The sequence below is a fragment of the Mustela putorius genome, unplaced genomic scaffold, assembly GCF_011764305.1.
Source record: "Mustela putorius furo isolate JIRA1106 unplaced genomic scaffold, ASM1176430v1.1 tig00000129_pilon_pilon_pilon, whole genome shotgun sequence".
NCBI lineage: Eukaryota > Metazoa > Chordata > Mammalia > Carnivora > Mustelidae > Mustela > Mustela putorius.
The window spans coordinates 2,307,736-2,332,157 of record NW_025421290.1 but is presented as its reverse complement, the minus strand read 5'-3'; the positions used below and the strand labels follow the sequence as shown (position 1 = coordinate 2,332,157).

The following is a 24,422-nucleotide window of genomic DNA, read 5'->3' as shown; positions in this document are numbered from 1 at the left end:
TTGGAAGTTTTCCTTCCATTTCTATTTTTTGGAACAGTTTTAGGAGAATAGGAATTAGTTCTTCTTTAAATGTTTGGTAGAATTCCCCCGGAAAGCCATCTGGCCCTGGGCTTTTGTTTGTTTGGAGATTTTTAATGACTGTTTCAATCTCCTTACTGGTTATGGGTCTGTTCAGGCTTTCTATTTCTTCCTGGTTCAGTTGTGGTAGTTTATATGTTTCTAGGAATGCATCCATTTCTTCCAGATTGTCAAATTTATTGGCGTAGAGTTGCTCATAGTACGTTCTTATAATAGTTTGTATTTCTTTGGTGTTAGTTGTGATCTCTCCTCTTTCATTCATGATTTTATTTATTTGGGTCCTTTCTCTTTTCTTTTTGATAAGTCTGGCCAGGGGTTTATCAATTTTATTAATTCTTTCAAAGAACCAGCTCCTACTTTCGTTGATTTGTTCTATTGTTTTTTTGGTTTCTATTTCATTGATTTCTGCTCTGATCTTTATGATTTCTCTTCTCCTGCTAGGCTTAGGGTTTCTTTCTTGTTCTTTCTCCAGCTCCTTTAGGTGTAGGGTTATATTGTGTACCTGAGACCTTTCTTGTTTCTTGAGAAAGGCTTGTACCACTATATATTTTCCTCTCAGGACTGCCTTTGTTGTGTCCCACAGATTTTGAACCGTTGTATTTTCATTATCATTTGTTTCCATGATTTTTTTCAATTCTTCTTTAATTTCCCGGTTGACCCATTCATTCTTTAGAAGGATGCTATTTAGTCTCCATGTATTTTGGTTCTTTTCAAACTTCCTTTTGTGGTTGAGTTCTAGCTTTAGAGCATTGTGGTCTGAAAATATGCAGGGAATGATCCCAATCTTTTGATACCGGTTGAGTCCTGATTTAGGACCAAGGATGTGATCTATTCTGGAGAATGTTCCATGTGCACTAGAGAAGAATGTGTATTCTATTGCTTTGGGATGAAATGTTCTGAATATATCTGTGATGTCCATCTGGTCCAGTGTCTAAAATTTATATGAAACCAGAAAAGACCTCGAATAGCTAAAGGGATATTGAAAAAGAAAGCCAACGTTGGTGGCATCACAATCCCGGACTTCAAGCTCTATTACAAAGCTGTCATCATCAAGACAGCATGGTACTGGCACAAAAACAGACCCTTAGATCAATGGAACAGAATAGAGAGCCCAGAAATAGACTCTCAACTCTATGGTCAACTAATCTTCGACAAAGCAGGAAAGAATGTCCAATGGAAAAAAGACAGCCTCTTCAATAAATGGTGCTGGGAAAATTGGACAGCCACATGCAGAAAAATGAAATTGGACCATTTCCTTACACCACACATGAAAATAGACTCAAAATGGATGAAGGACCTCAATGTGCGAAAGGAATCCATCAAAATCCTTGAGGAGAACACAGGCAGCAACCTCTTCGACCTCTGCTGCAGCAACATCTTCCTAGGAACAACGCAAAAGGCAAGGGAAGCAAGGGCAAAAATGAACTATTGGGATTTCATCAAGATCAAAAGCTTTTGCACAGCAAAGGAAACAGTTAACAAAATCAAAAGACAACTGACAGAATGGGAGAAGGTATTTGCAAACAACATATCAGATAAAGGACTAGTGTCCAGAATCTATAAAGAACTTAGCAAACTCAACACCCAAAGAACAAATAATCCAATCAAGAAATGGGCAGAGGACATGAACAGACAGTTCTGCAAAGAAGACATCCAGATGGCCAACAGACACATGAAAAAGTGCTCCATATCACTCGGCATCAGGGAAATACAAATCAAAACCACAATGCGATATCACCTCACACCAGTCAGAATGGCTAAAATCAACAAGTCAGGAAATGACAGATGCTGGCAAGGATGCGGAGAAAGGGGAACCCTCCTACACTGTTGGTGGGAATGCAAGCTGGTGCAACCTCTCTGGAAAACAGCATGGAGGTTCCTCAAAATGTTGAAAATAGAACTGCCCTATGACCCAGCAACTGCACTATTGGGTATTTACCCTAAAGATACAAATGTAGTGATCCAAAGGGGCACGTGCACCTGAATGTTTATAGCAGCAATGTCCATAATAGCCAAATTATGGAAAGAACCTAGATGTCCATCAACAGATGAATGGATCAAGAAGATGTGGTATATATACACAATGGAATACTATGCAGCCATCAAAAGAAATGAAATCTTGCCATTTGCGAGAACATGGATGGAACTAGAGCGTATCATGCTTAGCGAAATAAGTCAGGCGGAGAAAGACAACTATCATATGATCTCCCTGATATGAGGAAGTGGTGTTGCAACATGGGGGCTTAAGTGGGTACGAGAAGAATAAATGAAAGAAGATGGGATTGGGAGGGAGACAAACCATAAGTGACTCTTAATCTCACAAAACAAACTGAGGGTTGCTGGGGGGAGTGGGTTTGGGAGAAGGGGGTGGTATTATGGACATTGGCGAGGGTATGTGCTTTGGTGAGTGCTGTGAAGTGTGTAAACCTGGTGATTCACAGACCTGTACCCCTGGGGATAAAAATATATGTTTATAAAAAATAAAAAATTACATTAAAAAAAAAAAAAACTTCCGATGGTTGTTTCTGTTTTCTTGGTGTTAGTTGTGATATCTCCCCTTTCATTCATAATTTTATTAATTTGGGTACTCTCTCTTTTCTTTTGGGTTAGCTTGGCCAGTGATTTTTCGATCTTATTAATTCTTTCAAAGAACCAGCTTCTAGTTTCTGATGTGTTCTACTGTATCTCTGGTTTCTAACTCATTGATCTCTGCTCTAATTTTAATTATTTCCCTTCTTGTGCTTGGAGTTGGCTTAATTTGTTAATTTTCCAGCTCTTTCTTTATTTTTTTTAAAGATTTTATTTATTTATTTGACAGAGAGAGATCACAAGTAGACGGAGAGGCAGGCAGAGAGAGAGATTGGGAAGCAGACTCCCTGCTGAGCAGAGAGCCCAATGTGGGACTCGATCCTAGGGGCCTGAGATCATGACCTGAACCGAAGGCAGCAGCCTAACCCACTGAGCCGCCCAGGCGCCCGAATTTTCCAGTTCTTTAATGTGTAAAGAGAGTTGGTGTTTTCATGATTTTCCAGTTTTTTTTAGTGGGGCTTGGATGGCTATGTATTTTCCCCTTAGCACCGCCTTTGCCATATCCCATAGGTTTTGGACCAATGTGTCTTCATTCTCATTAGTTTCCATGAATTGTTCAAGTTTTTCTTTGATTTCCTGGTTGATCCAAACATTCTTGAGCAAGATGGTCTTTAGTTTCCAAGTGTTTGAATTCCTTCCAAACTTTTTCTTGTGTTTGAGTTCCAGTTTCAAATCCTTGAGGTCTGAGAATATGCAGGATATTATCCCAGTCTTTTGGTATTGGTTGAGACCTGATTTGTGATCCATATGTGATATATTCTGGAGTAAGTTCCATGTGTGCTCAAGAAGAATGACTATTGTGTTGTTTTAGGGTAGAATGTTCTGTATATACCTATGAGGTCCATCTGGTCCTATGTGTCATTCAAAGCACTTGTTTCTTTGTTGATTTTCTGCTTAGATGATCTGTCTGTTGCTGAGAGTGGCATGTTAAGATCCCCTATAATTAGTATATTCTTATCAATATGATTCTTTATTTTGATTAACAATTGACTTATGCAGTTGACTGCTCCCATGTTGGAGGCATAAATATTTACAATTGTTAGATCTTCTTGGTGGATAGACCCTTTAAGAATGATATAGTGTCCTTCTGTATCTCTGACTACAGTCTTTAGCTTAAAATCAAAGTTATCTTATATGAGAATCGCTATACCAGCTTTCTTTTGAGGCCCTTTGGCATGAAAGATGGTTCTTCATCCCTTCATTTTCATTCTAGATGTATCTTTAGGTTCAAAATGTGTCTCTTATAGACAGCATATGGACAGGTCCTGTCATTTTATATAGCCTGCAACCCTTTGCCATTTTATGAGAGCATTTAGGCCATTCACATTGAAAGTGATTATTGAAAGATAAGTTTTTATTGACTTTTTGTTTCCTTTCAAGTCCTTGTTTCTATAGATTCTCTCTGTGAATTTCTGTTCCATGTCAAGCTTAGATTCTTCTTTTATAGAACCCCCCCACCTTAATATTTCTTGTAGTGCTGACTTGGTGGTCACATGATCTTTTAAACCTTGCCAGTCTTGGAAGCTCTTTATCTCTCCATCCACTCTGAATGTCAGCCTTGCTGGTTAAAGTGTTCTTGGCTGCATGTTCTTCTCATTTAGTGCCCTGAATATGTCTTGCCAGCCCATTCTGCCTTGCCATATTTCTGTGGACAGGTCTGACATTATTCTGATGGTCCTCCCTCTGTACGTAAGGAATCTCTTCCCCCTAGCTACCCATAAGACATCTCTGAATTTAAGACTCCTGAATTTCACAATAATGTGCCTGGAGATCTTTCTACCCTTGTTGATCTTGGGGGGTGTTCTTTCTGCCTCTAAAACATGAACATTTGATCCATTCCCCAAATTAGGGAGATTTTCATCTAGATTTGTTCAGCCATATCTTCTAGTTCTTTTTCTCTCCCTCCACCCCCTCAGGGATCCCAATAATTCGACAGTAGAACCCTTTGTGGCATCATTTATTTCCCTAATTCTGTGTTCATGGCTTCTGAGCTGTTTGTTCCAACCCACCTACTGATCCTTCTTTTCTATCAGTTTGTCTTCTAGATCACTAATTCGATCTTCTGCCTCATTTACCCTAGCTGTTAGAATATTTAGATTAGATTGGATCTCACTGATAGCATTTTTAAGTTCTGCCAGATCAGCTCTCACTTCCACGCTTAGAGATTCTATGTTGCCCTAATGGTCTTCTCCACCCTAACCATTGCCTGGATAATTGTTATCCTGAATTCTATTTCTGACATATTGTTTATGTCCATATCCAATAGTTCTGTGGCAGAGGTCACAGTCTCTGAATTTTTCCTCTGTTGGGTGTTCCTCCTCCTAGTCATTTTGGTGAGAAGTGGCTGTGGGGATGTATAGCTGAATATATCAACCATGATCCAGGCAAAGTGCATCTTCTGCCCCTGCAGAGATCCATAAGTATATAATTTTATATCTCAGGCTGATTTCATGGATGTTCAGAGTGTTCTGGTCATTATTTAGCTCAATTCAGGGGACCCATTGAAGCAGGGTCTCCTACTCCTCCACCATCTTGCACCTCCTTTGAGTTCTTCATTCAGTTAACATTAACATGTTTTTCCTACTTAAAAGGGAAACTGAATACTATCAAAAGTAAAAAATATAGTGAAATTAATAACGTTCAATAGAGTTGTTTTTCATATGAAATCACTTATTTTCACTTTCTTCTCATCCTCTAGATATATTCAATTTTCATTAAAAATATGATATATAGTGTAGACTAGAATATTGATACCAGATCATGGATATAGAAGCATGAGAATAACTATCTTTTTCTTGAATATGGGCCTTTAAAAATACTCACTTGTAAAAGTATTAGAATCACTGCACACCTTTTCTTAACTGTGGTTTATATCATTTTTTAAATGATATAAAGATTACTATTTAATAGCAATGAATAAAATTTAATGACAGTAACAATTGCTATTCTGTAATTACCCCTATGATTCCATTGGGCACACAATTAGATAGCATCTCAATATATTTTTCTTTCTAAAGTTTTAGTTTTATATGTTTTATAAAATATTAATGATTATGTCTTCTTATCTAAGTTTCATGCTCCCTGCCCCTAAGTTATAAAAATGTAGACAACTCAAATGAGGATTAGAAACAATGAATATCCAATCCTTAAAAAAAGAAAAAAAAAAAGAAGATATTAGGACCTGAAAGTTTTCAGTGTCCTGTAGATTTATACATCTATGAAATGACAGACTCTGAATCGAACTGGGGCTGATTGACCCCTTCATAGCAAGAGGATCCATGTTGCTTTCCTATGTTTAGAAATTATATGACTTTCCTCAAAGAGAAATAGAGGGAAAAAAATTATAAGCTCAGTAGTTTTACTCAAAACTCTGAGGTAGCAGAGTAAAATGAAAATAGATCTGGAAAATAGATATTATGGTAGTTTCAGCTTTAATTATCTTTACATTCTTAGGCATACTTTAAAAAATCTTAAAACGGTTTAATTAAAATTAAATTTTAATAAAATTTTTATTTAAACTTCTTTATAATAAAGATTTGAGTGAGGTTTACTTAAATGGTATCTAGATATTTATGAAAAATTACACACAAAAGTTCAATTGTAAAAAGAAAAAAAATGGGCTCACTGAAATATTTAGAATTTAGAAAGGAAGTTTCCACTACTTACAGTGAATCTAATGAGTAGTAATATTGTAGCAGAAGACTCGATTAAAATCAGTGTGGTCAGAGATTAATGTACACTTGATCTTAGCCATAAAGGCCGAGAAGCGATAGAGGTTAACTCTAGGTATGACATATTTTTTTAGGAAATAATTAGAATTCAAAGATGCTTACTTCTTGTAAGATAATATATGGATGGTTTAAAGTTTCGTATCATTTCATATCATTTATAATTTTCAAATTATAATATATTGATCTCTTACAAGAAAAATTTATTCTTTTTTCTCCACTTTAGTCAAACTAGTAGATACATATATCCCTTCTCTACTTAGATATTTCATAATTGACAATAGGGAAACAGAATCAGAAAACAAAGTAATAGGAATTTCTATATTCTGTAAGAAATAGTAAAAATATTTCATTGAGAAAGTAACTCACTTTGTTAAAGTTAGTTCAATGTACTAATGTAACAATTACTATGAACATCATTTGTGCAGTGTATGCATTTTTTACTATCATACTTCATTTGTTAAGTCCAAGTTTAACAAAAGTGGTTAATAGAAAGCACTAGGAATTAACAACAGAGCAAACAAACTTCTGCAAGTTAGATTAGCTGTCTATTATAATCCTGGGAAACCTCAACGATCTTTACTTCATCCAGAATGAAATTTTCTCTCAAAGTGATAAATAAGTAATCATTATACACAGATACCATTTTGTCTGTTAGAGTAGATATATTTTTGTTGTTGTTTCAGTAAAATGGAAAGTATTCATTCCTCTTCATGTAGAAGTCAATTGTCACTTGTAAACACAGGTTCTTTTAGATAAATATGTCTTCTAGGGCAGAAAAACACAACTGTATTGCTTGTTATTTGAAAACTCTGTGTGTGTGTGTGTGTGTGTGTGTGTGTGTGTGTAAAATCAAACAAAGCAGCATTGGTGTAGTTATTTGTTTTAGGGTGCATGTAATAACATGATACAAGGAGTGCTTTATTTTCATATACATCATGTTATTTTCACCAGAAATAGATAACAACCAAAAAATCTAAAGTTTAATCTCTGTTGGATAATTGCTTTCATTGTTAAAACATCTAGATTATAGGTTGGCCTACTGTCAGCCTGAGTTTTGATTTCGGGGAGTTTTTGCATTGGTTAAGATATAAAAGATCCGCAACTCTGTTCCTTGGAAAATGAACAAATCCCACATGCTATTTAGCATTGATCTTTTAGGTACTTTGAGACTGTTAATGCTGAGCTCCAAAGTAGATTCTATTCAATCCTCTAGAACAAAATGGATTGCAGACATAATTCTTCATGGTCGCAGTGTGAAGATCATTAATTTTTGATAAGGAACTATGAGACACTGATTAGACTTTTATTTATAAAAGACATTCAAGCCATGCTAACATTATTTTTTGCTTTTCTTGTAGCTCCTGTTAATCCTCATTTGAGTAAGTATGTTTTTATTTTAATAATGGTACAGATTGCACAGTTAAGAAAAGTAGAAAACTCAGAGGCATATAAAGATTATTTAGCAACTGTTCATATTTGCTTTAAAATGGGATGGCTTAGAAACAGTAAAACTGGCATTAAAAATGAATTGCAAATTTTAAATTTCAATGGATATGCTTATAAAGACAAACTAATATTAATCATGGATTTTTATAAGTTTTCATAAATATGGAGACATTTCCTCCCACTTAACATTTGTTATTTGTTTAACTATGGGATTAAGTTTTTCTTTTGTGGCAATACATTATCATTTTTATTACTATTGTTTCTTTAATTTTTTTTTATTTCTGTACTCCAGTTACAAAAGACTACAGTTAGAAAATTAATATTTGAATGGTTTTATCAAGATTTTTCAGACATCACTAATCTATATCCCCATTGTTAATGAAGAAGATAGTTTGTTCACCATCTTCTTGAATATTTCACATTAGAGTAAATATTGATTTTTGTCTTCCACTTTTGTGCCTATGAATATATTGTTCTTGGCTAATAAGAGAAAGGAGAAGCACCTTTGCACTCTTCTCCTATCCATCCAATATTCTCCATCACTTATACTTAGTAAAGAGACTGTGTGGGTCTTTTTCTTCATTTTATTGTTTCCTTTCTTGTAATGGCCTTTCACTGATTATATAAGCCAAGACCAAACTACATAACCTGTTGTTACCTAATTTTCTACTAAAGATATTCCTTTACTCCATTTCTGCTTATCCAAATTATAATACTGAATACACTTATGGATCTTTACTGTTTTCATTTTGCTTTCATGCACAGTTCATTTTGTTCTCACCAGTGACCTTTCCTGTGGATGTCTTCAACCCTTTGAGGTTCATTTATTAAATTTAGCATAAATGCTTCTTTCTTGACTAGTATTCTCTCCATTAGATTTCCCAAAACAGTCTGTCTTCATCTGTGTTATAAGCTATTTTTTATTTTGTCATAAAATACTTATGAGCTAAATATGTTTCTAATTTCTCTCTATATTGCACTGTCTTTTGGCCTGCCACAGCATCGTATATTTAGCAGGTGTTCAATGATCATTTGTTAAAAGAAAAAATACACAACAGTTTCAAGTTGAATTAACTGCACAAATCAGGTTCTCCCTGGCTTCTACCCAGGGTACTATTGCTATTTAATTACTATATTGATTATAGTTCTTTTGTAGGTAAATTCTCTGACAATAATTTCAGTAGAAATGTTTAAAAATAGTTGTGGGAAGATTAAAACTTGATACTGAAAAAAGTTGAGTAATATTTCAATTCAAGGAAAAATTTTTAGTAGCTTCAATTTACTGGGAAAAATGCATATATAAAGAAATAATAGAGGTATTGTTTGCTAACAGATGAATTCTATACAATATGAAAAGTACCAGTAATTTTATGGCAAATGAAGTTTTTAGAAGACATGTTATTTGAACTGGGTCCTGAAAGCTTAATAAAGGTTCCTTAGGGGAAGAAGGTGAGGAAGGGCATGCCTGCTGCCATCGAAAGGAAAGTCCTGTTCGCATAATAACTGAGCAAAGCTCAGTGCGTCTAGAGTATATAGAGTGTATATTTCAAACATTACAGAAGCCAGAAATGTGCCGTGAAGATGAACAATATTAATTAGGATTTGAGTGCTTCTTTTAAAAGCTCATATCCTTTGGATCATAGTTACCCACTTCTCCAACAAGCATTTTTTGTTGTTGTTAGTCAATGAATTGAATTTTCTACTTTTAAAATACTTTCCATTATAACTCTCTATATTAACGATTTCCATTGACTGTACTTCTTAAATTTTTTACTAAGTGTTCAATCTGCTAAAAGATTACAATGTTTAGAATAAAGACTTTTTAGTAAACATCAATGATTTTTCTAAGTTACCGAGTAATTATTTTTATGTTATTGACAGTCTCATACATTTTCCCCTTATTAATTTCTTTAAACCTGTTAAAGAACCTCCAGGTCCCAAAGACATAAAAGAAAAATATTTTGTGAAGTGTACACATTCATTATACATTCAAGATCTTAATAACTTAGCCAGATATTATTCAATAAGAGGAAAATAGGACAACATGTAGAAGAAGGTCATGTTTTCTTTTAGATTTTGCTATGGAAAGTTATTTTTCTTCCCCTCAGCTAGACAACTTTGACCCACGATCTTCTTAAATGCTATAATGTCTTAAATTCTGTCATTGATTTTCAAAGCATAATTTATATATGGTAAAATTAACTCTTTTTTGTATTTATACTTCTGTAAGAAGTATTGACCAATTCATTTAGTTATGGAACCATCACAAGTTCCATGTTCTCTATAAAGTTTTTGTATTGCTTCCTTGTGGTTAAACCTGTTTTATTGCAACCTCAGGCAAATTTGTTTTTTGTTTCTACAATTTTGCTATATTAATTCAATTAGTTACAATATGCTTACTATTTACTCTCCACATTTCATTAAAACATATTTTTCCTGGTAATGATATTAACGAAGTTGAAGAGAAAGTGAAAATTAAGCAGTTCAGAAAAAAGTCAATGAGGAAAAAATTAAACACATTAAGTATTTCTGATGTTTGTAAATGATTTCTTAAAATGAATATCTTACTTCTTAGGTTGTTTATAATTATGTGTAATGAATTCTTATAACACCATTTAGTCATATTTCCTCCATAAAAGATTATTTTCTACATAATAAAGTTTAAAAATCTTTTGAATGTATGTTGGCTTAGTTATAAATCATCTTCTTTCTAGAAAATAAAGGAATTTATATTATATTTAACATAATACATGTGATATGAGACATATATTGGCACCAAATCAAACTACTCTTAAATCCTCTTTTGCATTTTAACAACTTATATGGTATTTAAGTGAATTGACTTATCCTAAGTATCTACTTCCAATGTATTTGTATAGAATAAGTCCATGAAATTTTGTCAGAGTATGATTCTTCATTAGACTCAAAACAATTACTAGATTTAAAAGAGGAAGGACTTTTGTTTATAGTTTCTTAAAAACTCTTTGGATTGAAACTTTGAACTGAATGGAAGGATGATTAGTTGTCAAGAGAATATTCTACAGGCTCCATTAAGTGTGAGCAGTGTCCTTCTCATCCATTGCTGTTTTCCTAAGGAATGTTACCCTTGGACCAAACCTGAAGTTTAGTCTGTGACTGGACTGTATTAATTGAAAAGAAAACAAAAATATTGAAATCATATTGAAATGAATTCTGAGGTCTCTCAAGTGTCTCAGCAATGGAGTCAAAATTTTCTGTGAAGATGTTTTAAAATTTTTGAAAAGTATATTTAGTCTGATTTAGGTTCTGAAGTCCAAATTGTTAAAATTCAGAGCTTTTGAAAAAAATTTTGGACTTTTTTGGTTTAGATTAAGTACAAGGTAGTTTATACATATATGAAATACATATATAATCAATATTAATATGTATAATATAATAAATAATACATATGCATGACATTCTCACTATCTCTAGGAAATAACTTAAAACTGAAAAAGTTTACCATAATAACCCCTTCTAAAATAGCATCTCAAAGTTGGAACTAATAAACAAATTAACTAAAGTGACGTCATTCAAAATCAAAGTACAAAAACAGTGACATTTCTATGCATTCACAATGTGCTATCTGAAAAGGAAATTAAGAAAACAGTCCCACTAAAAATAACAACAGAAGAACAGAATATGGAGGAATAAACCTAACCAAAGAAGTAAAAGATTTCTACACTAAAAATTATAACACGTTGTTGAAGGAAATTAGAGAAGACAGGTAAATGGAAAGACATGGGTTCATGGATTAGAAGAATTAATACAGTTAGAATATTCATACTTCCCCCGAACAGTCTACTAATTCAGTGCAATCCCTATCAAAATGCCAATGACATTCTTTATACAAGTAGAAAAAACAATCTTAAAATTCACATAGAACCATAAAAGATCCCAAATAGCTACTGTAATATAAAAATAAAGCTAGAGGCATCACACTCCCTGATTTTAAAACATATCACAAATCTATAGTAATCAAAGGAGTGTGGTACTGCCATAAAAACTGTCATTGAGACACAGAATAGAAAGCTCACAAGTAAATCCATGAATTTACAGTCAACTGATTTTGGCAAGAGTAACAAGTACACACTGTAGGGAAAGGATAGTCTATTTAATCAACCATTACACATTGTCGGCCGGAATGTAAATTGCTACATCCATATTAGAGAAAAAAGTATGGAGGGTTCTTTAAAAATTAAAGATAGAATTACCAAATGATCCAGCAGTCTCACTTCTCGGTAAATACCCAAAAAAAATAAAGCTCAATCTTGATGAAATACCTGCAAGGGCAAGTTCACTGCAGCATTATTCACAATAACCAAGATAATGGAAATAATCCATATATCCATTAGTGAATTCATTGATAAAGAAAATGAAGAATATTAGTCAGCTTTTAAAAAGGCTGTCCTGCCATTTGAGACAACATTGGTGAATTTGGTTTATTATGCTAAGTGAAATAAGCCAGACACAGAAGGACAGAGGCTGCATAATCTCATTTCCATGACATCTAAAATACTCAAATTCAGAAGCTGAGTGTAGAATGATGGCTTCTAGGAGCAAGAGGGAGGGGGGAATGGGAAGATGTTTGTCAAATGTTATATACTTTGACTTATGTTAGATGAATGAGTTCTGGAGATCTAATGTGCAGCACGGTGACTGTGCTTAATGACTGTATTATATACTTGAAGTTTGCTAAGGGGGTAGCTCTTTAGTGTTCTCACCTCCAAAAGAAAGAAAAGAAAGGGAGGAAGGGAGGAAGGAAGGAAGGAAGATAATGGTAACTATGCCATATGTGAAGTGATGAATATATTAATTTGCTTCATTGTGATTATTTCAAAATGTATATCAAACATCGAATTGTATATATCTTAAGTATATATAACTTTTGTTTTTCAATTATATTTCAGTAAAGTTAAAAAAATAAAGTAAAAAATAAAGAAACAGGATAGGTGACTACAAGAGGGAGTCATTGGGCTAGAGGACTATCGGGCATTAGGCTGCTTATTCCAAAGTTTTATTCTTTACCATCATGACAAGAATTGTGGTAAATAAAGCACAGTTTTGCAGACCACGTAATACAGAATATTTCAAATATATTTCTTTATTTCCAAGTACCTCCTGAAACTACCAAGAGTGTGTTATAGTTAGAAAACCAGTGAAAAATTCAATATCAAGTCAATCTTCAGTTGCATGTCTTTGTGAAAAATTCTGGACTCTATTACTTTCTTTTTTTATGAGATCTTTTAATATTTAATATTACATAGACTTTTGATAAGTTTTTACAGACAGATGCATTTTCACTATCTATCAAGATGTTCCTTATTTCAATAAAATTTTAAATGAATAGACTTTTACATAATTACCCTACATATAATGACAGGATAATCATAAGATTATTATGGCCCAGAATAGTGAGTTTTTCCCACTTTTATCTTCCTACTCTTTATAAAATCTTACCAGTAATAAATTTCTTCACTACAAAGATGAATGTCTACAGAAGTTATGAGGAACTATGGAGATAACTTATGTATCTATGTCCAATGGGGGTTATTGGAGTCTTAAGTCTCCTTCAGATTTATTGTAAACAACTTACATAATCTGTAAAATAATCAAATTATGAAAAATTTTAGGTCTATCTAAAATTATAGACATGTCTTATGTTCTCGTAAGCTGTCTTTTTGCTTAATTTTACTATGAGAGGCTTCAGTTTTCAGGTTTTAAGAATTTGTTTTTTGTAGGCAAGTTTTTTCAAACAAGGCTAAATTATACAAAACATATGTTTAAGTGGTTTTATAAAAAACATTATATATACTTTTAAATGACATGAAAAGTAAGATTTGGCAGCAGATTCATAAACAAATCCCAAATTTTTACATTTGTTTTTTGGTATTTTCTTTGTGTATACACAATATGTAATTAAACAACTGAAAACATTTAAAATCAAGCATTGCTTTATCGTGACTCCAAAGTAGCAGCTCAAAGTATCTCCTATTGTGCCTAAAAGGTATTTAAAGAAATGTATCCATGCATATAGTTATACTGTTGTCACCAACATTAGATCTCAGTTGATAGTATCAAGCAGTCCTGTCTTCTTTAGTATAAGATTTATGGCATAAATATGTAATGAAAAATATTTTATATGGAATGTTGTTTATATAGAAATTTACTAATTTAGAGTTCACTAAATGCTTATATTCCCTGTAAGTATTCCTATTCATAATATGAAATATAAATAAACACAAGTATAGCAAGTCTTCAATCTGAAAACAAAAACAAAACAACATATTCCTGAAATTCAAAGGGAAAGACTTCTGTTTTATTTTTATGTGTATATGTCAATGGTTTTCTTCCTACTTTCCTTCCTATCTTCTTTCCTTCTCTCTTCCTTTTTTAAACTGGTATTTAATTTCTTTTTTACTTTTAATTTTTTATTTTTTATAAAATTTAAAAAATTTAAGGTCTTTAAATTTTTAATTTTTTAAAATAATTTAAAAAATTTTAAAGATTAAAAAATTAATACGAGATCTACCTTCTTAATAACATTTAAGTATGCAATACAGCATTGTTATCTCCACATAATGTTCTATGGCAGATCTCTAGAACTGACTCATCTTACAGAACTGAAAGTTTATACCTTTTGACCAATGTGTCTCCATTTCCATCTTCCACCAGCCCCTGAAAACCACCATTCTACTTTCTGCTTCTATATATTTGGATATTTTAGATACCTCATAAGTGTAATCATACAGCATACAGCATAATTCTTCTAGGACTGGTTTAATATAATTTTCTTAGTATAATGTCTTCCAGGTTCATCAGTGTTGTCATGTATGGTCAGATTTTCTTCTTCTCTAAGACTAAATACTATTCCATTGTATGTATGTCTTCCTTATCCATTCCTCCACTGATGGGCACTTAGGTTGCTCCATGTTTTGGCTATTGTGAAATATGCTGCAGTGAACAATGAACATAGGAGTACAACTGTCTCCTTGAGAAATGGTTTTAAATTTTTTGGATAGATACCCAGAAATAAGATTGCTGTATTACACAATAGTTCTATTTTTTTTTTTTTTTTTTTTTAAGGAGGCTCCACACCTAGTGTAGCCTATTGTGATGTTTGAACTCACAATGCTGAGATAGAGAGTTGGACACTGAACCAACTGAACCACCCAGGTGCCCCCTGTAGTTTTATTTTTAATTTTTGAGGAACTCCACACTGTTTTCTTTACTACCTGCACCATTTTACATTCCTGTGACAGTGTATAAGAGCTCCAATTTTCCACATGCTTGGCAATGTTTGTTTGTTTTTTTTTTTTAGTTGCCATTTCATCGTGTGATAGCTCATTGTGTTTTTAATTTGTATTTCCCTGATGATCAGTGATGTTGAACATCTTTTTATATGTCTGTTGGCCATTTGGATGTTTTTGGAAAAATGTCTGTTCATCTCTTCTTTGTGTCTAGTTGACATTATCTTCTTTATTAATGCCTATATTTCAAGCAGGGTACATCCCAGTAAGAAAACCCTTTGACACCTAGAAACATTATTTTTACCCTTAGTACAAGGACAGTTGAAGAAAGTTCTCACTGAACTATTTGTTGGGTCTGAACTCAGCATGTGGCAGGGATACAAGAAATGCCAGTCTTTCCACAGTCTTCATAAAAGGTTTTTCATTATTTCTAGTGAATTTCAGCCATCTGCCAAATCCTCATTCAGAAAAAAATGTAAAGATAACTACTTTTTAAAATAGTTTGCCATTATCTTCCCCTAAGTAAACTTCCATTTCTGCAAGTGGGTATATGAGAAACGATCTCCAGACATGGTGTGAAAAATTATAACCTCAAGGTATACAGCTTTAATGTGTTGTCAGGTAAATGAATAAAGCTCATTTTATATTTGAAAGTTTTCTTTGGATTATTTCTATACTCAAAACATGAAAGTTGGGAAAAGTGTTCAGCCATAATTCAAGAGTGAATTATATTCTTTAATTTCAATTATTTGAATATTTCAGAGGCAAGTGGTTTGGGTTTAAGTTATTAAACCAAGGGGCTGGCTTATATATCAAGATTATTTTTTTCTTTTTTGTTAAAAATGAAATTTTTATGTTTATTCATAAGCATGTGCCCTATTATGGCTCCAGTGCCACTATCTCAGTCTTGCATTATTATTGCTGTATAATGTTTTTAAAATTTTTGTAAGGATATTAAAGTGCTTATATTAGTTTAATTAATATTAATTACTTTAAAATTCATTAACAGGAGAATTTCACTGTGGCTTTGAAGATGGTAACATTTGTTTGTTCACCCAAGATGATACAGATAATTTTGACTGGACAAAGCAAAGTACTGCGACAAGAAATACAAAATATACTCCAAACACGGGACCTAATGCTGATCGTAGTGGCTCCAAAGAAGGTATGAGGGTATGAAATGTTGTGTTTATAACAATCACACTCTAGCCTCAGACTTTCAGAAATTAATGCTATTAATGCCATTAATATGACATGCAACAGAATGCTTAGCTATAGATTTGAAGATTATGGGATAAAACATTAAATTTTTAATGTGCAGTACCAATAATTCAAATACTTCCAAAGTTTGTAGACATAAATCTTCTCTCAGAACTCACTGACATGTAGTTGAGATATTGGAATTTTTTAAAATAATTCAAGTGTAAAATTCCAATTTTGTCCAAAGTTTTTATACATTTAAGCAATTTTTTGTTTAATTATGTAGACCATAATATTTATTCTTTTATATTATATATATAAATAGTTAATAAATTAGATCAAAAGTCTTCTGTGACTCTATAATTTTACTTCATATAAAAACTCTAAAATTTCTTCATGATTTCAAATTTCATGTCACCTAATAATAATGTGTTTAAACATTTTATATTGTCTTTTTACAGGTTTTTACATGTACATTGAGACATCTCGACCCAGACTGGAAGGCGAAAAGGCCCGACTTCTTAGCCCTGTTTTCAGTATAGCCCCTAAAAACCCTTACGGCCCCACGAACACTGCATATTGTTTCAGCTTCTTTTATCACATGTATGGGCAACATATAGGTAAGACGGCAAGAATTATTATATTTCTTCTAGAGTATATCGTAACTAAGAAGAAAAAGGTTCATGAAATCAGTTTTAGTCAAAGACTATCACCATTGACTTTAAAATGACTTACTTGCAAATTGCAAAATAAGATGGTAAGAATGTTCCCCTATCAGGTCCTAATTTCCAAATGTTATATTAGAATGTGAACTTTTGGAGTATTACCTACCCTTTCTAGAATCTTAATTCCAGCAAATCATCAATGGGTTAAATTGTTTCTGATCTTATTGGGAAATTAATACCAGTATAACTTAGGCTGCTTCTTTATTAATGACCATGAAAAGGAGTGTTGCTATCTTTGGAAGACAAATACTTTTAGCACTTTGGAATACTAATAAGATATTTTCATGTTTATAAAATATGGAATACTAATATATTTTTTGGAATATTAATATGATATTTTCTTGTTTATAAAATATGCCTAACACAACTAGTAAGATGTAAGAACATCCTTGGTCCTGAAGAGCATGCAAAGATGAAGGTACATTCCTTGCCTATAGAGACCCTTGTACAGTCATGGAAGCCAAGATGCATAAATACATAATCATGCCAGATAGAATGCCACATAATCTTTAGAAAGAGCCTAGCAGGGGCACCTGGGTGGTTCATTTGGTTAAGCATCTGCCTTCGGCAGATCCCAGGGTTCTGGAAGCAGCTCCGCCTGGGGCTCTCGCAGGGAGTTGTCTTCTCCCTTTGCCTCTTACCTTTCCCCCTGCTCATGCTCTCACTTGTGCTCTCTCTCTCTCTCTTCCGTGCACTCACTCTCTCTCTCAAATACATAAAATCTTTTTTTTTTTTTTTAAAGAGCTTATCAAAACTCCTGTGGGAGGTGGGGAGAGATCATATGGGTCTACAGTTCTTTATGCACAATTCTAAAATCAAAAAAACCTGAACACAAAATTTTGTCACTTACTTATCTGACAGTGCATGCCAGCCTAATCTCTGTGCCTCAGAATATATGACCTGAGCTAGTATGAACTTATTTATAGTCTTTATTTATCCAAGTACATGTGAACTTTTATACCACTTGCAGCAAAAACATTACTGTTTAATTATGAGGTTCTGTTCCAGTTCCTTCCAGAGACTATTGTATAATATACAAGATACATATTTCTTTACCTATCCAAAATAAGACTAAATTCTGATGGTGAAGCCTCTAAGCTCACAGAGTTTGGACCAGGGATTGTGGATCTGCATCTAGCTGAAGAATAAGGAAATGCTTAGGGACAGAGGAAAACATTTCTTTATGAAAGACGGGTGCATTTTTGATAAACAGAGATAAACACAGGGAAGATTAAGGCAGTAATAATTAGGAAGTAAAATGTGGGCCATTAGGATTACATTAAGTGTTTTGATACAAATGAGTAAATCTAAAAATATAAATATATGATTATATAAACTAATAAAATGGTACACATGATCTGTTCTACTGCACTGTTTAAGTGAAGTAATCCCCTAAATCAGTTCATAAAAATGGGCATCACTGTTCATCTTTTACAGTAGAGAACACTGAACCTCAGAGTGTGTGTATGAATTGCAAGTGACCAGTTATGCTGGGGCGTGAACTCACGGCAGCACTATTAACCAATGTTTTTCACAGTGGAGCACTAGGTGACAAATCTGGAAGGACAAATTTGTGCAGTCAAAAGTACCCTTAACATGAAGTCAGAAATCAGGGCAGGAACTCGGCTGTTAGCCCTCAGTCATTGTAGGAATTTAGAGAATTCCTTTAAATTGGTTGGTGGCCTCCTCATCTGTAAAATGGGAATAATGATGTCTATTTCAGAAATTTGTAGTTCAAGTTAAATGAGGTAACCTATATAAAAGCTCCAATCAGATGGTAGATACTCATAATCTTAGGCTACTTTGAATCTCAAATAGCAGCAATAATAACAACAGTAAAGTAATAGCTAATGTTTATGGGCCAGGTCACTATTCCTAACACGTCATGGATTATTTCTTTCAATTTTCACAATAAACAGTAGTGCTCCTTGAAGTCCTAATCCTATTTCATAGATAGGGAAACTGATACAGAGAATTTTACTTCACCGTACTTGTCATAATGTTACAGCCAATAAATAGAGGAGCCATACATAATACCAGTCTGGGAGCAGACACACAGTTTGCCCGCTTCTCCACTCTGTGGGGAGACTTACTGGAATGCCATAAAAGTTTAGCTGATTTCGTGGTCAGGGGAAACATGACAGCTTTTGTGCAGACCGTGCATGATGAGATCTTTGATGTGGGAAAACAGATTTTCTAGGAGTAGGTAAAATCATTGAAAAAAAGTATATAGACTGGAAAAGCAGTTAGAAAGTTAGGACAGTGGTCATAGGTTGGTTCACTGCGGCCTAACCTATGAAAAGAAATCATAATCTCACAATGCCAAACCATCTTATTTAGTGTGAGATGTCGACTTTATTATAAAGGTAGATCTACTCTAATTTTTCCCATTAGCTGCTGATGTATGTTTTATTTATTCTTTATTTTGAATATATTTCTTAGACTTCCTTTCTCTCCTTCCAGATTACCTTGGAAGAAGGCTTATTTTAAACTTGTTTTTAAAGGTTTGGTTTTTGTTTTTTGTTTTTTGTTTTTTGACAGAGGGAGATCACAAGTAGGCAGAGAAGCAGGCTCCCTGCCGAGCAGAGAGCCCGATGTGGGGCTTGATCCCAGGACCCTGGGATCATGACCTGAGCCGAAGGCAGAGGCTTTAATTTAACCCACTGAGCCACCCAGACACCCCTTAAATTGCTTTTTAAATAAATAATTCCAAGATCAATATTTTGAAATACTTTAATGAGTAAAATATGCAGTTTCTGTTTTTATGAAGCTAGCCCCTTCTCAAAACTTCTGCATATTTATGTTGAGATCCAAGATAATTTTACTATACTTTTTAACTTCACACGTGTTATTCTTTCCCTCTCTATTGTCAGCAAATGTGCCGCTGACCTCTGCTAGTTTTATCCGGATTGTTTCAGGAAGAAAGCAGATCTCCCTTTCTTCCATGTTCTCATACATCTGCCACTTTGACGCCTGTGTCATTTCTCTGTTTCATCAGGTGGTTGAAGTTTGCAGGTATCATATATGTCACTTGAGTCCCTGTCGGCACGGCATGATCATGCTGCTTACTAAAATCCAGGCAAAAACACCTGCTCCAGACACTGACTCATCCATGAGGACCCCCACCCTCATTAGGGAGAGGTTGCCTATAGCTGAAACCTTCCCTCTTTGCAGATGTTACTCCAAGACATTCATTTATGTGGAAACCTGGGTGCATTTATAGTTACTAGTTTTACAAATCACATTCTCAGTTTGATTGATTCTCTTAGAAGTCCAGATTCAAAAGTGATTCATTCTGAATTTCTAATAGCCTCATTGCAGTTGTTCTTCTTGAGTAATCCTACATGATCTCTGCTGTTTAAACTATGACTAGTGCTCAATGGATCATTCAGAAGAGTTCTAATTTTTTCATACAAATAAATGGGCAATCAGTTATGCATTACTTAGAAAAGAGATTCCTCTTTGAAATAAAATCAAATATGTTGTATTACTTATCGATTGCTATGTAAAAAGTTCCCCCAGAATTGTGTGGTTTGAAACAACAAACACTGACCTCTGAGAGTCTGTGGGTCAGGAATATAGGTGTGGCTGACCTGAGAGACCTGTAGCTTAAGGTCTCCCAGGAGGTTATAAGCTGCCGGGCATGACTGCCCTCAAATTTGAAGACCTGACTTAGGGACAATATATTTTTAAGACTGCTTACTTGGTTTTTGGCAGGCCTCACTCCATCTTGGTGTCAGACTAAGGACATTGATTTCTTGCTGGCTGTTGAATTCCTCTCAGCTCTCAGTTAGTTCCTCGGCATATGGACGTCTCTGGGACTGGCATGGCAGCAGGCTTCCTCCAAAGCAAGCAATCCAAGAGAGAGCAAATACATGCCTCTGGCTTTTAACTTCTGTCTTATTCTATTTCTTATAACAGCTGATAATTCCAACCCACACGTAATGGGAGGAAATTACACAAGAGTGCTAATGCTAAGAGGTAGAAATCATTGGGAGGCATCTTAGCGTTTATTTGCCACATTGGTACAATTTCTTGCTAGTTAAATGTTTCATCAGAATTGAAGAAAAAATAAATGAAAACTACACTATGTCACCCTTAAACTATTGATTTATATGTAGATGATATAATATATAGCTATCTGATAATAGTATAAGATTATTTCAGCAATCCTATAGCTACTAGCAGGCATTTTGATTCATGATTAGTCAGATGGATTTCTAATGTTCTTAAGAGGAATTGAACTTCATATGAGGTCACTGATATGACAAAAGATTATTAAATTCAGTAAAAAATGTACTTCATTTATTTCTAGAAAGAATGTGCGATATTAGCATCATCATAACATATCAGGAAATTAAAGATAAAAATACAAAAAGCACTTATGAATACATTCATTGAACTTGATAAGTATGGTTTAATAAAGTTGTGGCTCTGGAAAGCTAATTTCACTGTGGAACAAATGGGAAGCAAAGAAGAGGAGTACATTAATAGGCTCTGTTCTCATGAATCTTGAGGGTGGGGGAGAAGTGACCAAGTAGAGAGATGTGGGGTTATAGAAGTACCTATTTTAAGAGGAAAAAATAATAGAATAGGAAGTTTTTAGATACAAAACTCAAAGCAAAGCAAGTTTCTTGAAGAGATGGAAATTGAGAATTCTAGTAGGCGAATTAGCCTTGAAGAGGGAATAATGTCATTTCCACTGAGTTGGGAAGAAAAGAATTGAGTAGGAATGTGGCTTTTGATGCATTCCTAGATGCAAGAATAGCAAGCAGACTTGGAAGTTGATTTTTGAACAGTATCTCTTTCCTTCTGTAAAATAAATGCAGCTCTTATGTGTTCAAAGAGTAGACAGTTTCAGGAGAGCAATAAATGGAAGCAGAGACTGGTCAGTGATGTAGAGGTTATTGAAACATGTGAAGATCAGGATATCAGTCCTCAGTGTCTTGAAATGTGTTTTAGGATATAATACTCAGTTTTAATGCTAATCACTTCTTGGGTGTCTTACTGAATTTCCCTGCTCACTGACTTCCTTGTTATCTCTTGGGCCCGTTGTTTCTGAGGTAGAGATCATTGTCTAAAACCAGTAACATAAGGGTTTCAAGGATATACGCCCCTCTGGCTTCTTCTTAGGGCAGTTGCATAGTCTATACCAGCCATGCATGAAGTCCCTCAAACTGAACTGACTTATATCTGGGGCCTTTTTTAAGACTTTATCTTTGTTCTGCTGAACTACATGAAACAAGGTCCTCCCCATCACATGGTGCTCTGCAAATGTAAACATTTATTTACCCACTACATAAATCCTAATTAAGCAAATGAGTATTTTTAAATCACATGATAGAATAAGTGTTTCTTCCCCTCTTAAATCATCTAAATAACTCATAGTTTTCTTTCAGAAACAAACTCAGGGACATCGCTGAGATTTTTCCTCATCCTCTTGCTCCTTTTGTTCCCATAACACCTGGTGCACATCTCTATCATAATAATTGTCCCCCAGACCTCTGCTAGACTCTAAGCTCCTGGAGAGCAGCAATCATGATTCCTTTCTGTTTGATCCTCTGAAACAATAAAGACTCAATATATTAAAAAAAATAATAATTTACACTAGATATTTAAGCTTCTGAGTGTGCTAGAAGAAAAACAAAGCAAGGAGGTTAAAAGTACTGGTGTAGATTGGAAGCAGAAGGTCATTTCACAAAGACTTTATAGAATATATTGGGGGAAAAATAGAAGTTAATCATTGACTTAATTTGTATTTGAGTCTAAGTGTTCTGGCAACTAAAGCCTAGAGGAAAGCAAAAATGTCACATATTTTTTAACGACTAATTCAAAGAGAAATTTATGTTTATCAAAGTACCCTTAGTAGTATAATGGGAAATGTCTTCATTTGGTACTTTTAGAAAGATATAAAACTTGATCAAATAAAAATTTTATATACTGACTGACCATAATACATTACAGGTCATGTCTTGAGCTACTGTATCATGGTCTAGGTATGTCACTTTATGACTGACTAACAGAATACAGAAATAGAACTTAAGAAATCTGTTATTAACTTCTAATTAAATTTATCTTAATAAAATATCTTGGGTTAATTTTTAGCAAGAGTAAATTAAAACTTTCTCAGTGCCGACATTCAAAATTTTTAAAATGGAGACTTTTCTATAAGCTATAGAGAAGGCAATGGTGATAAGCTTTTACCTAGTTCTAGGAGTCTGATTTTTTATTCTCATTTTGGTTAAAGACCATATTTCTTCTGTTTAGTAAAAAAAGAAAGGTTTTTGCTTATATCCCAAATATGTTCTTCAAATAGGAAATCTGCTCACATTATTTTCCCTTGGAGTTAGACATTATAGGAAAGACAGTTTGAGCTTTTTTCAATAAAATCCTGTTTGTATTTAATACTGATAATGCCAGCATCGGTATGAAAGACATTCATTGAGTAAATAGCTTTGTTGAATTAAGATGTATTTTTTTTTCAAATGGGGGTGGATAGAACCTAGCCATGATTTACAACCACTTATTGAAATGTATTATTACACATACTTGTCACAGACCCTCTAATAAGACCATATGCAATATCTAGTGCACTTACCTTTTAAGTATGTGTTTTGGACGACCAACAATCCCTAAGTTTACTCTCCTCCTATTTATTTATTACTCAAACAATGAATAGTAGAAGCTGAGATATTTAAATGAAATTAGTGATATGATGGAGAAAGGCTGGTATTTCAAAATATACAGGTCTAATTCTTAGTGTAATAAATAAAGAATGTTATTTCATCAGTTGAATTAATGGTAACCAAATGGGTTGACTTGCTTTTGTTTCTCACCCAATGTACCAAACTTTTTAAACTAACTTTACTAAAAGTATAGATTTATAGTGATTATTTTTGGCCTTAGGTCTTGAATTCTCTCATTTCTGGTCAACAGAATGAACTGCACATGCTGTGGGCTTAGTGGTATATAGGATTCTATAGAAAATAAGAAAGAATTATTGTAAAAGGTCTCTATCCACCAAATAATTTGTCATCACATTTAGGATAATAAATTACTGAATAAAATAAAAACCAGAAAGTAATAGTCATCAAAATGAATGACAATCCTGTGCTATAGGTGAACAAGGGAGAGAACCCTGAAAACAGCAAAGTTAAAATAAGTTTTCTGTGGAAGTGAAAAAAATACAAACCATCTGAAAAAGTATTTTTTAAGCAGAAAGCAAAGGTTACAAATGTGAGAAGAGCCGCACGTTAGGATGGAAAATAGTGCTCTTACAGCAGCGAAAGGGAAGTGGTGGAATCAAAGAGTGTCAGAGTCTACGTAAGGGATCTGACATATATCAGGGAAATAGAAAGCCTGATGAAGGCTATGTTATAGGAAAA

At 33.8% G+C, this 24,422-nt stretch overlaps 1 protein-coding gene across 1 annotated transcript in view; it reads left to right on the top strand.

The window, feature by feature from the left end:
* MDGA2 (MAM domain containing glycosylphosphatidylinositol anchor 2) overlaps nucleotides 1–24,422 on the top strand; it is an 871,541-nt gene that overhangs the window by 815,238 nt on the left and 31,881 nt on the right. Inside the window, exons 12-14 of the mRNA XM_004738721.3 lie at nucleotides 7,757–7,777; nucleotides 16,122–16,277; nucleotides 16,774–16,932. Of these exons, the coding sequence (XP_004738778.1) occupies nucleotides 7,757–7,777; nucleotides 16,122–16,277; nucleotides 16,774–16,932 (336 nt within the window). The remainder of the gene's footprint in view (nucleotides 1–7,756; nucleotides 7,778–16,121; nucleotides 16,278–16,773; nucleotides 16,933–24,422) is intronic.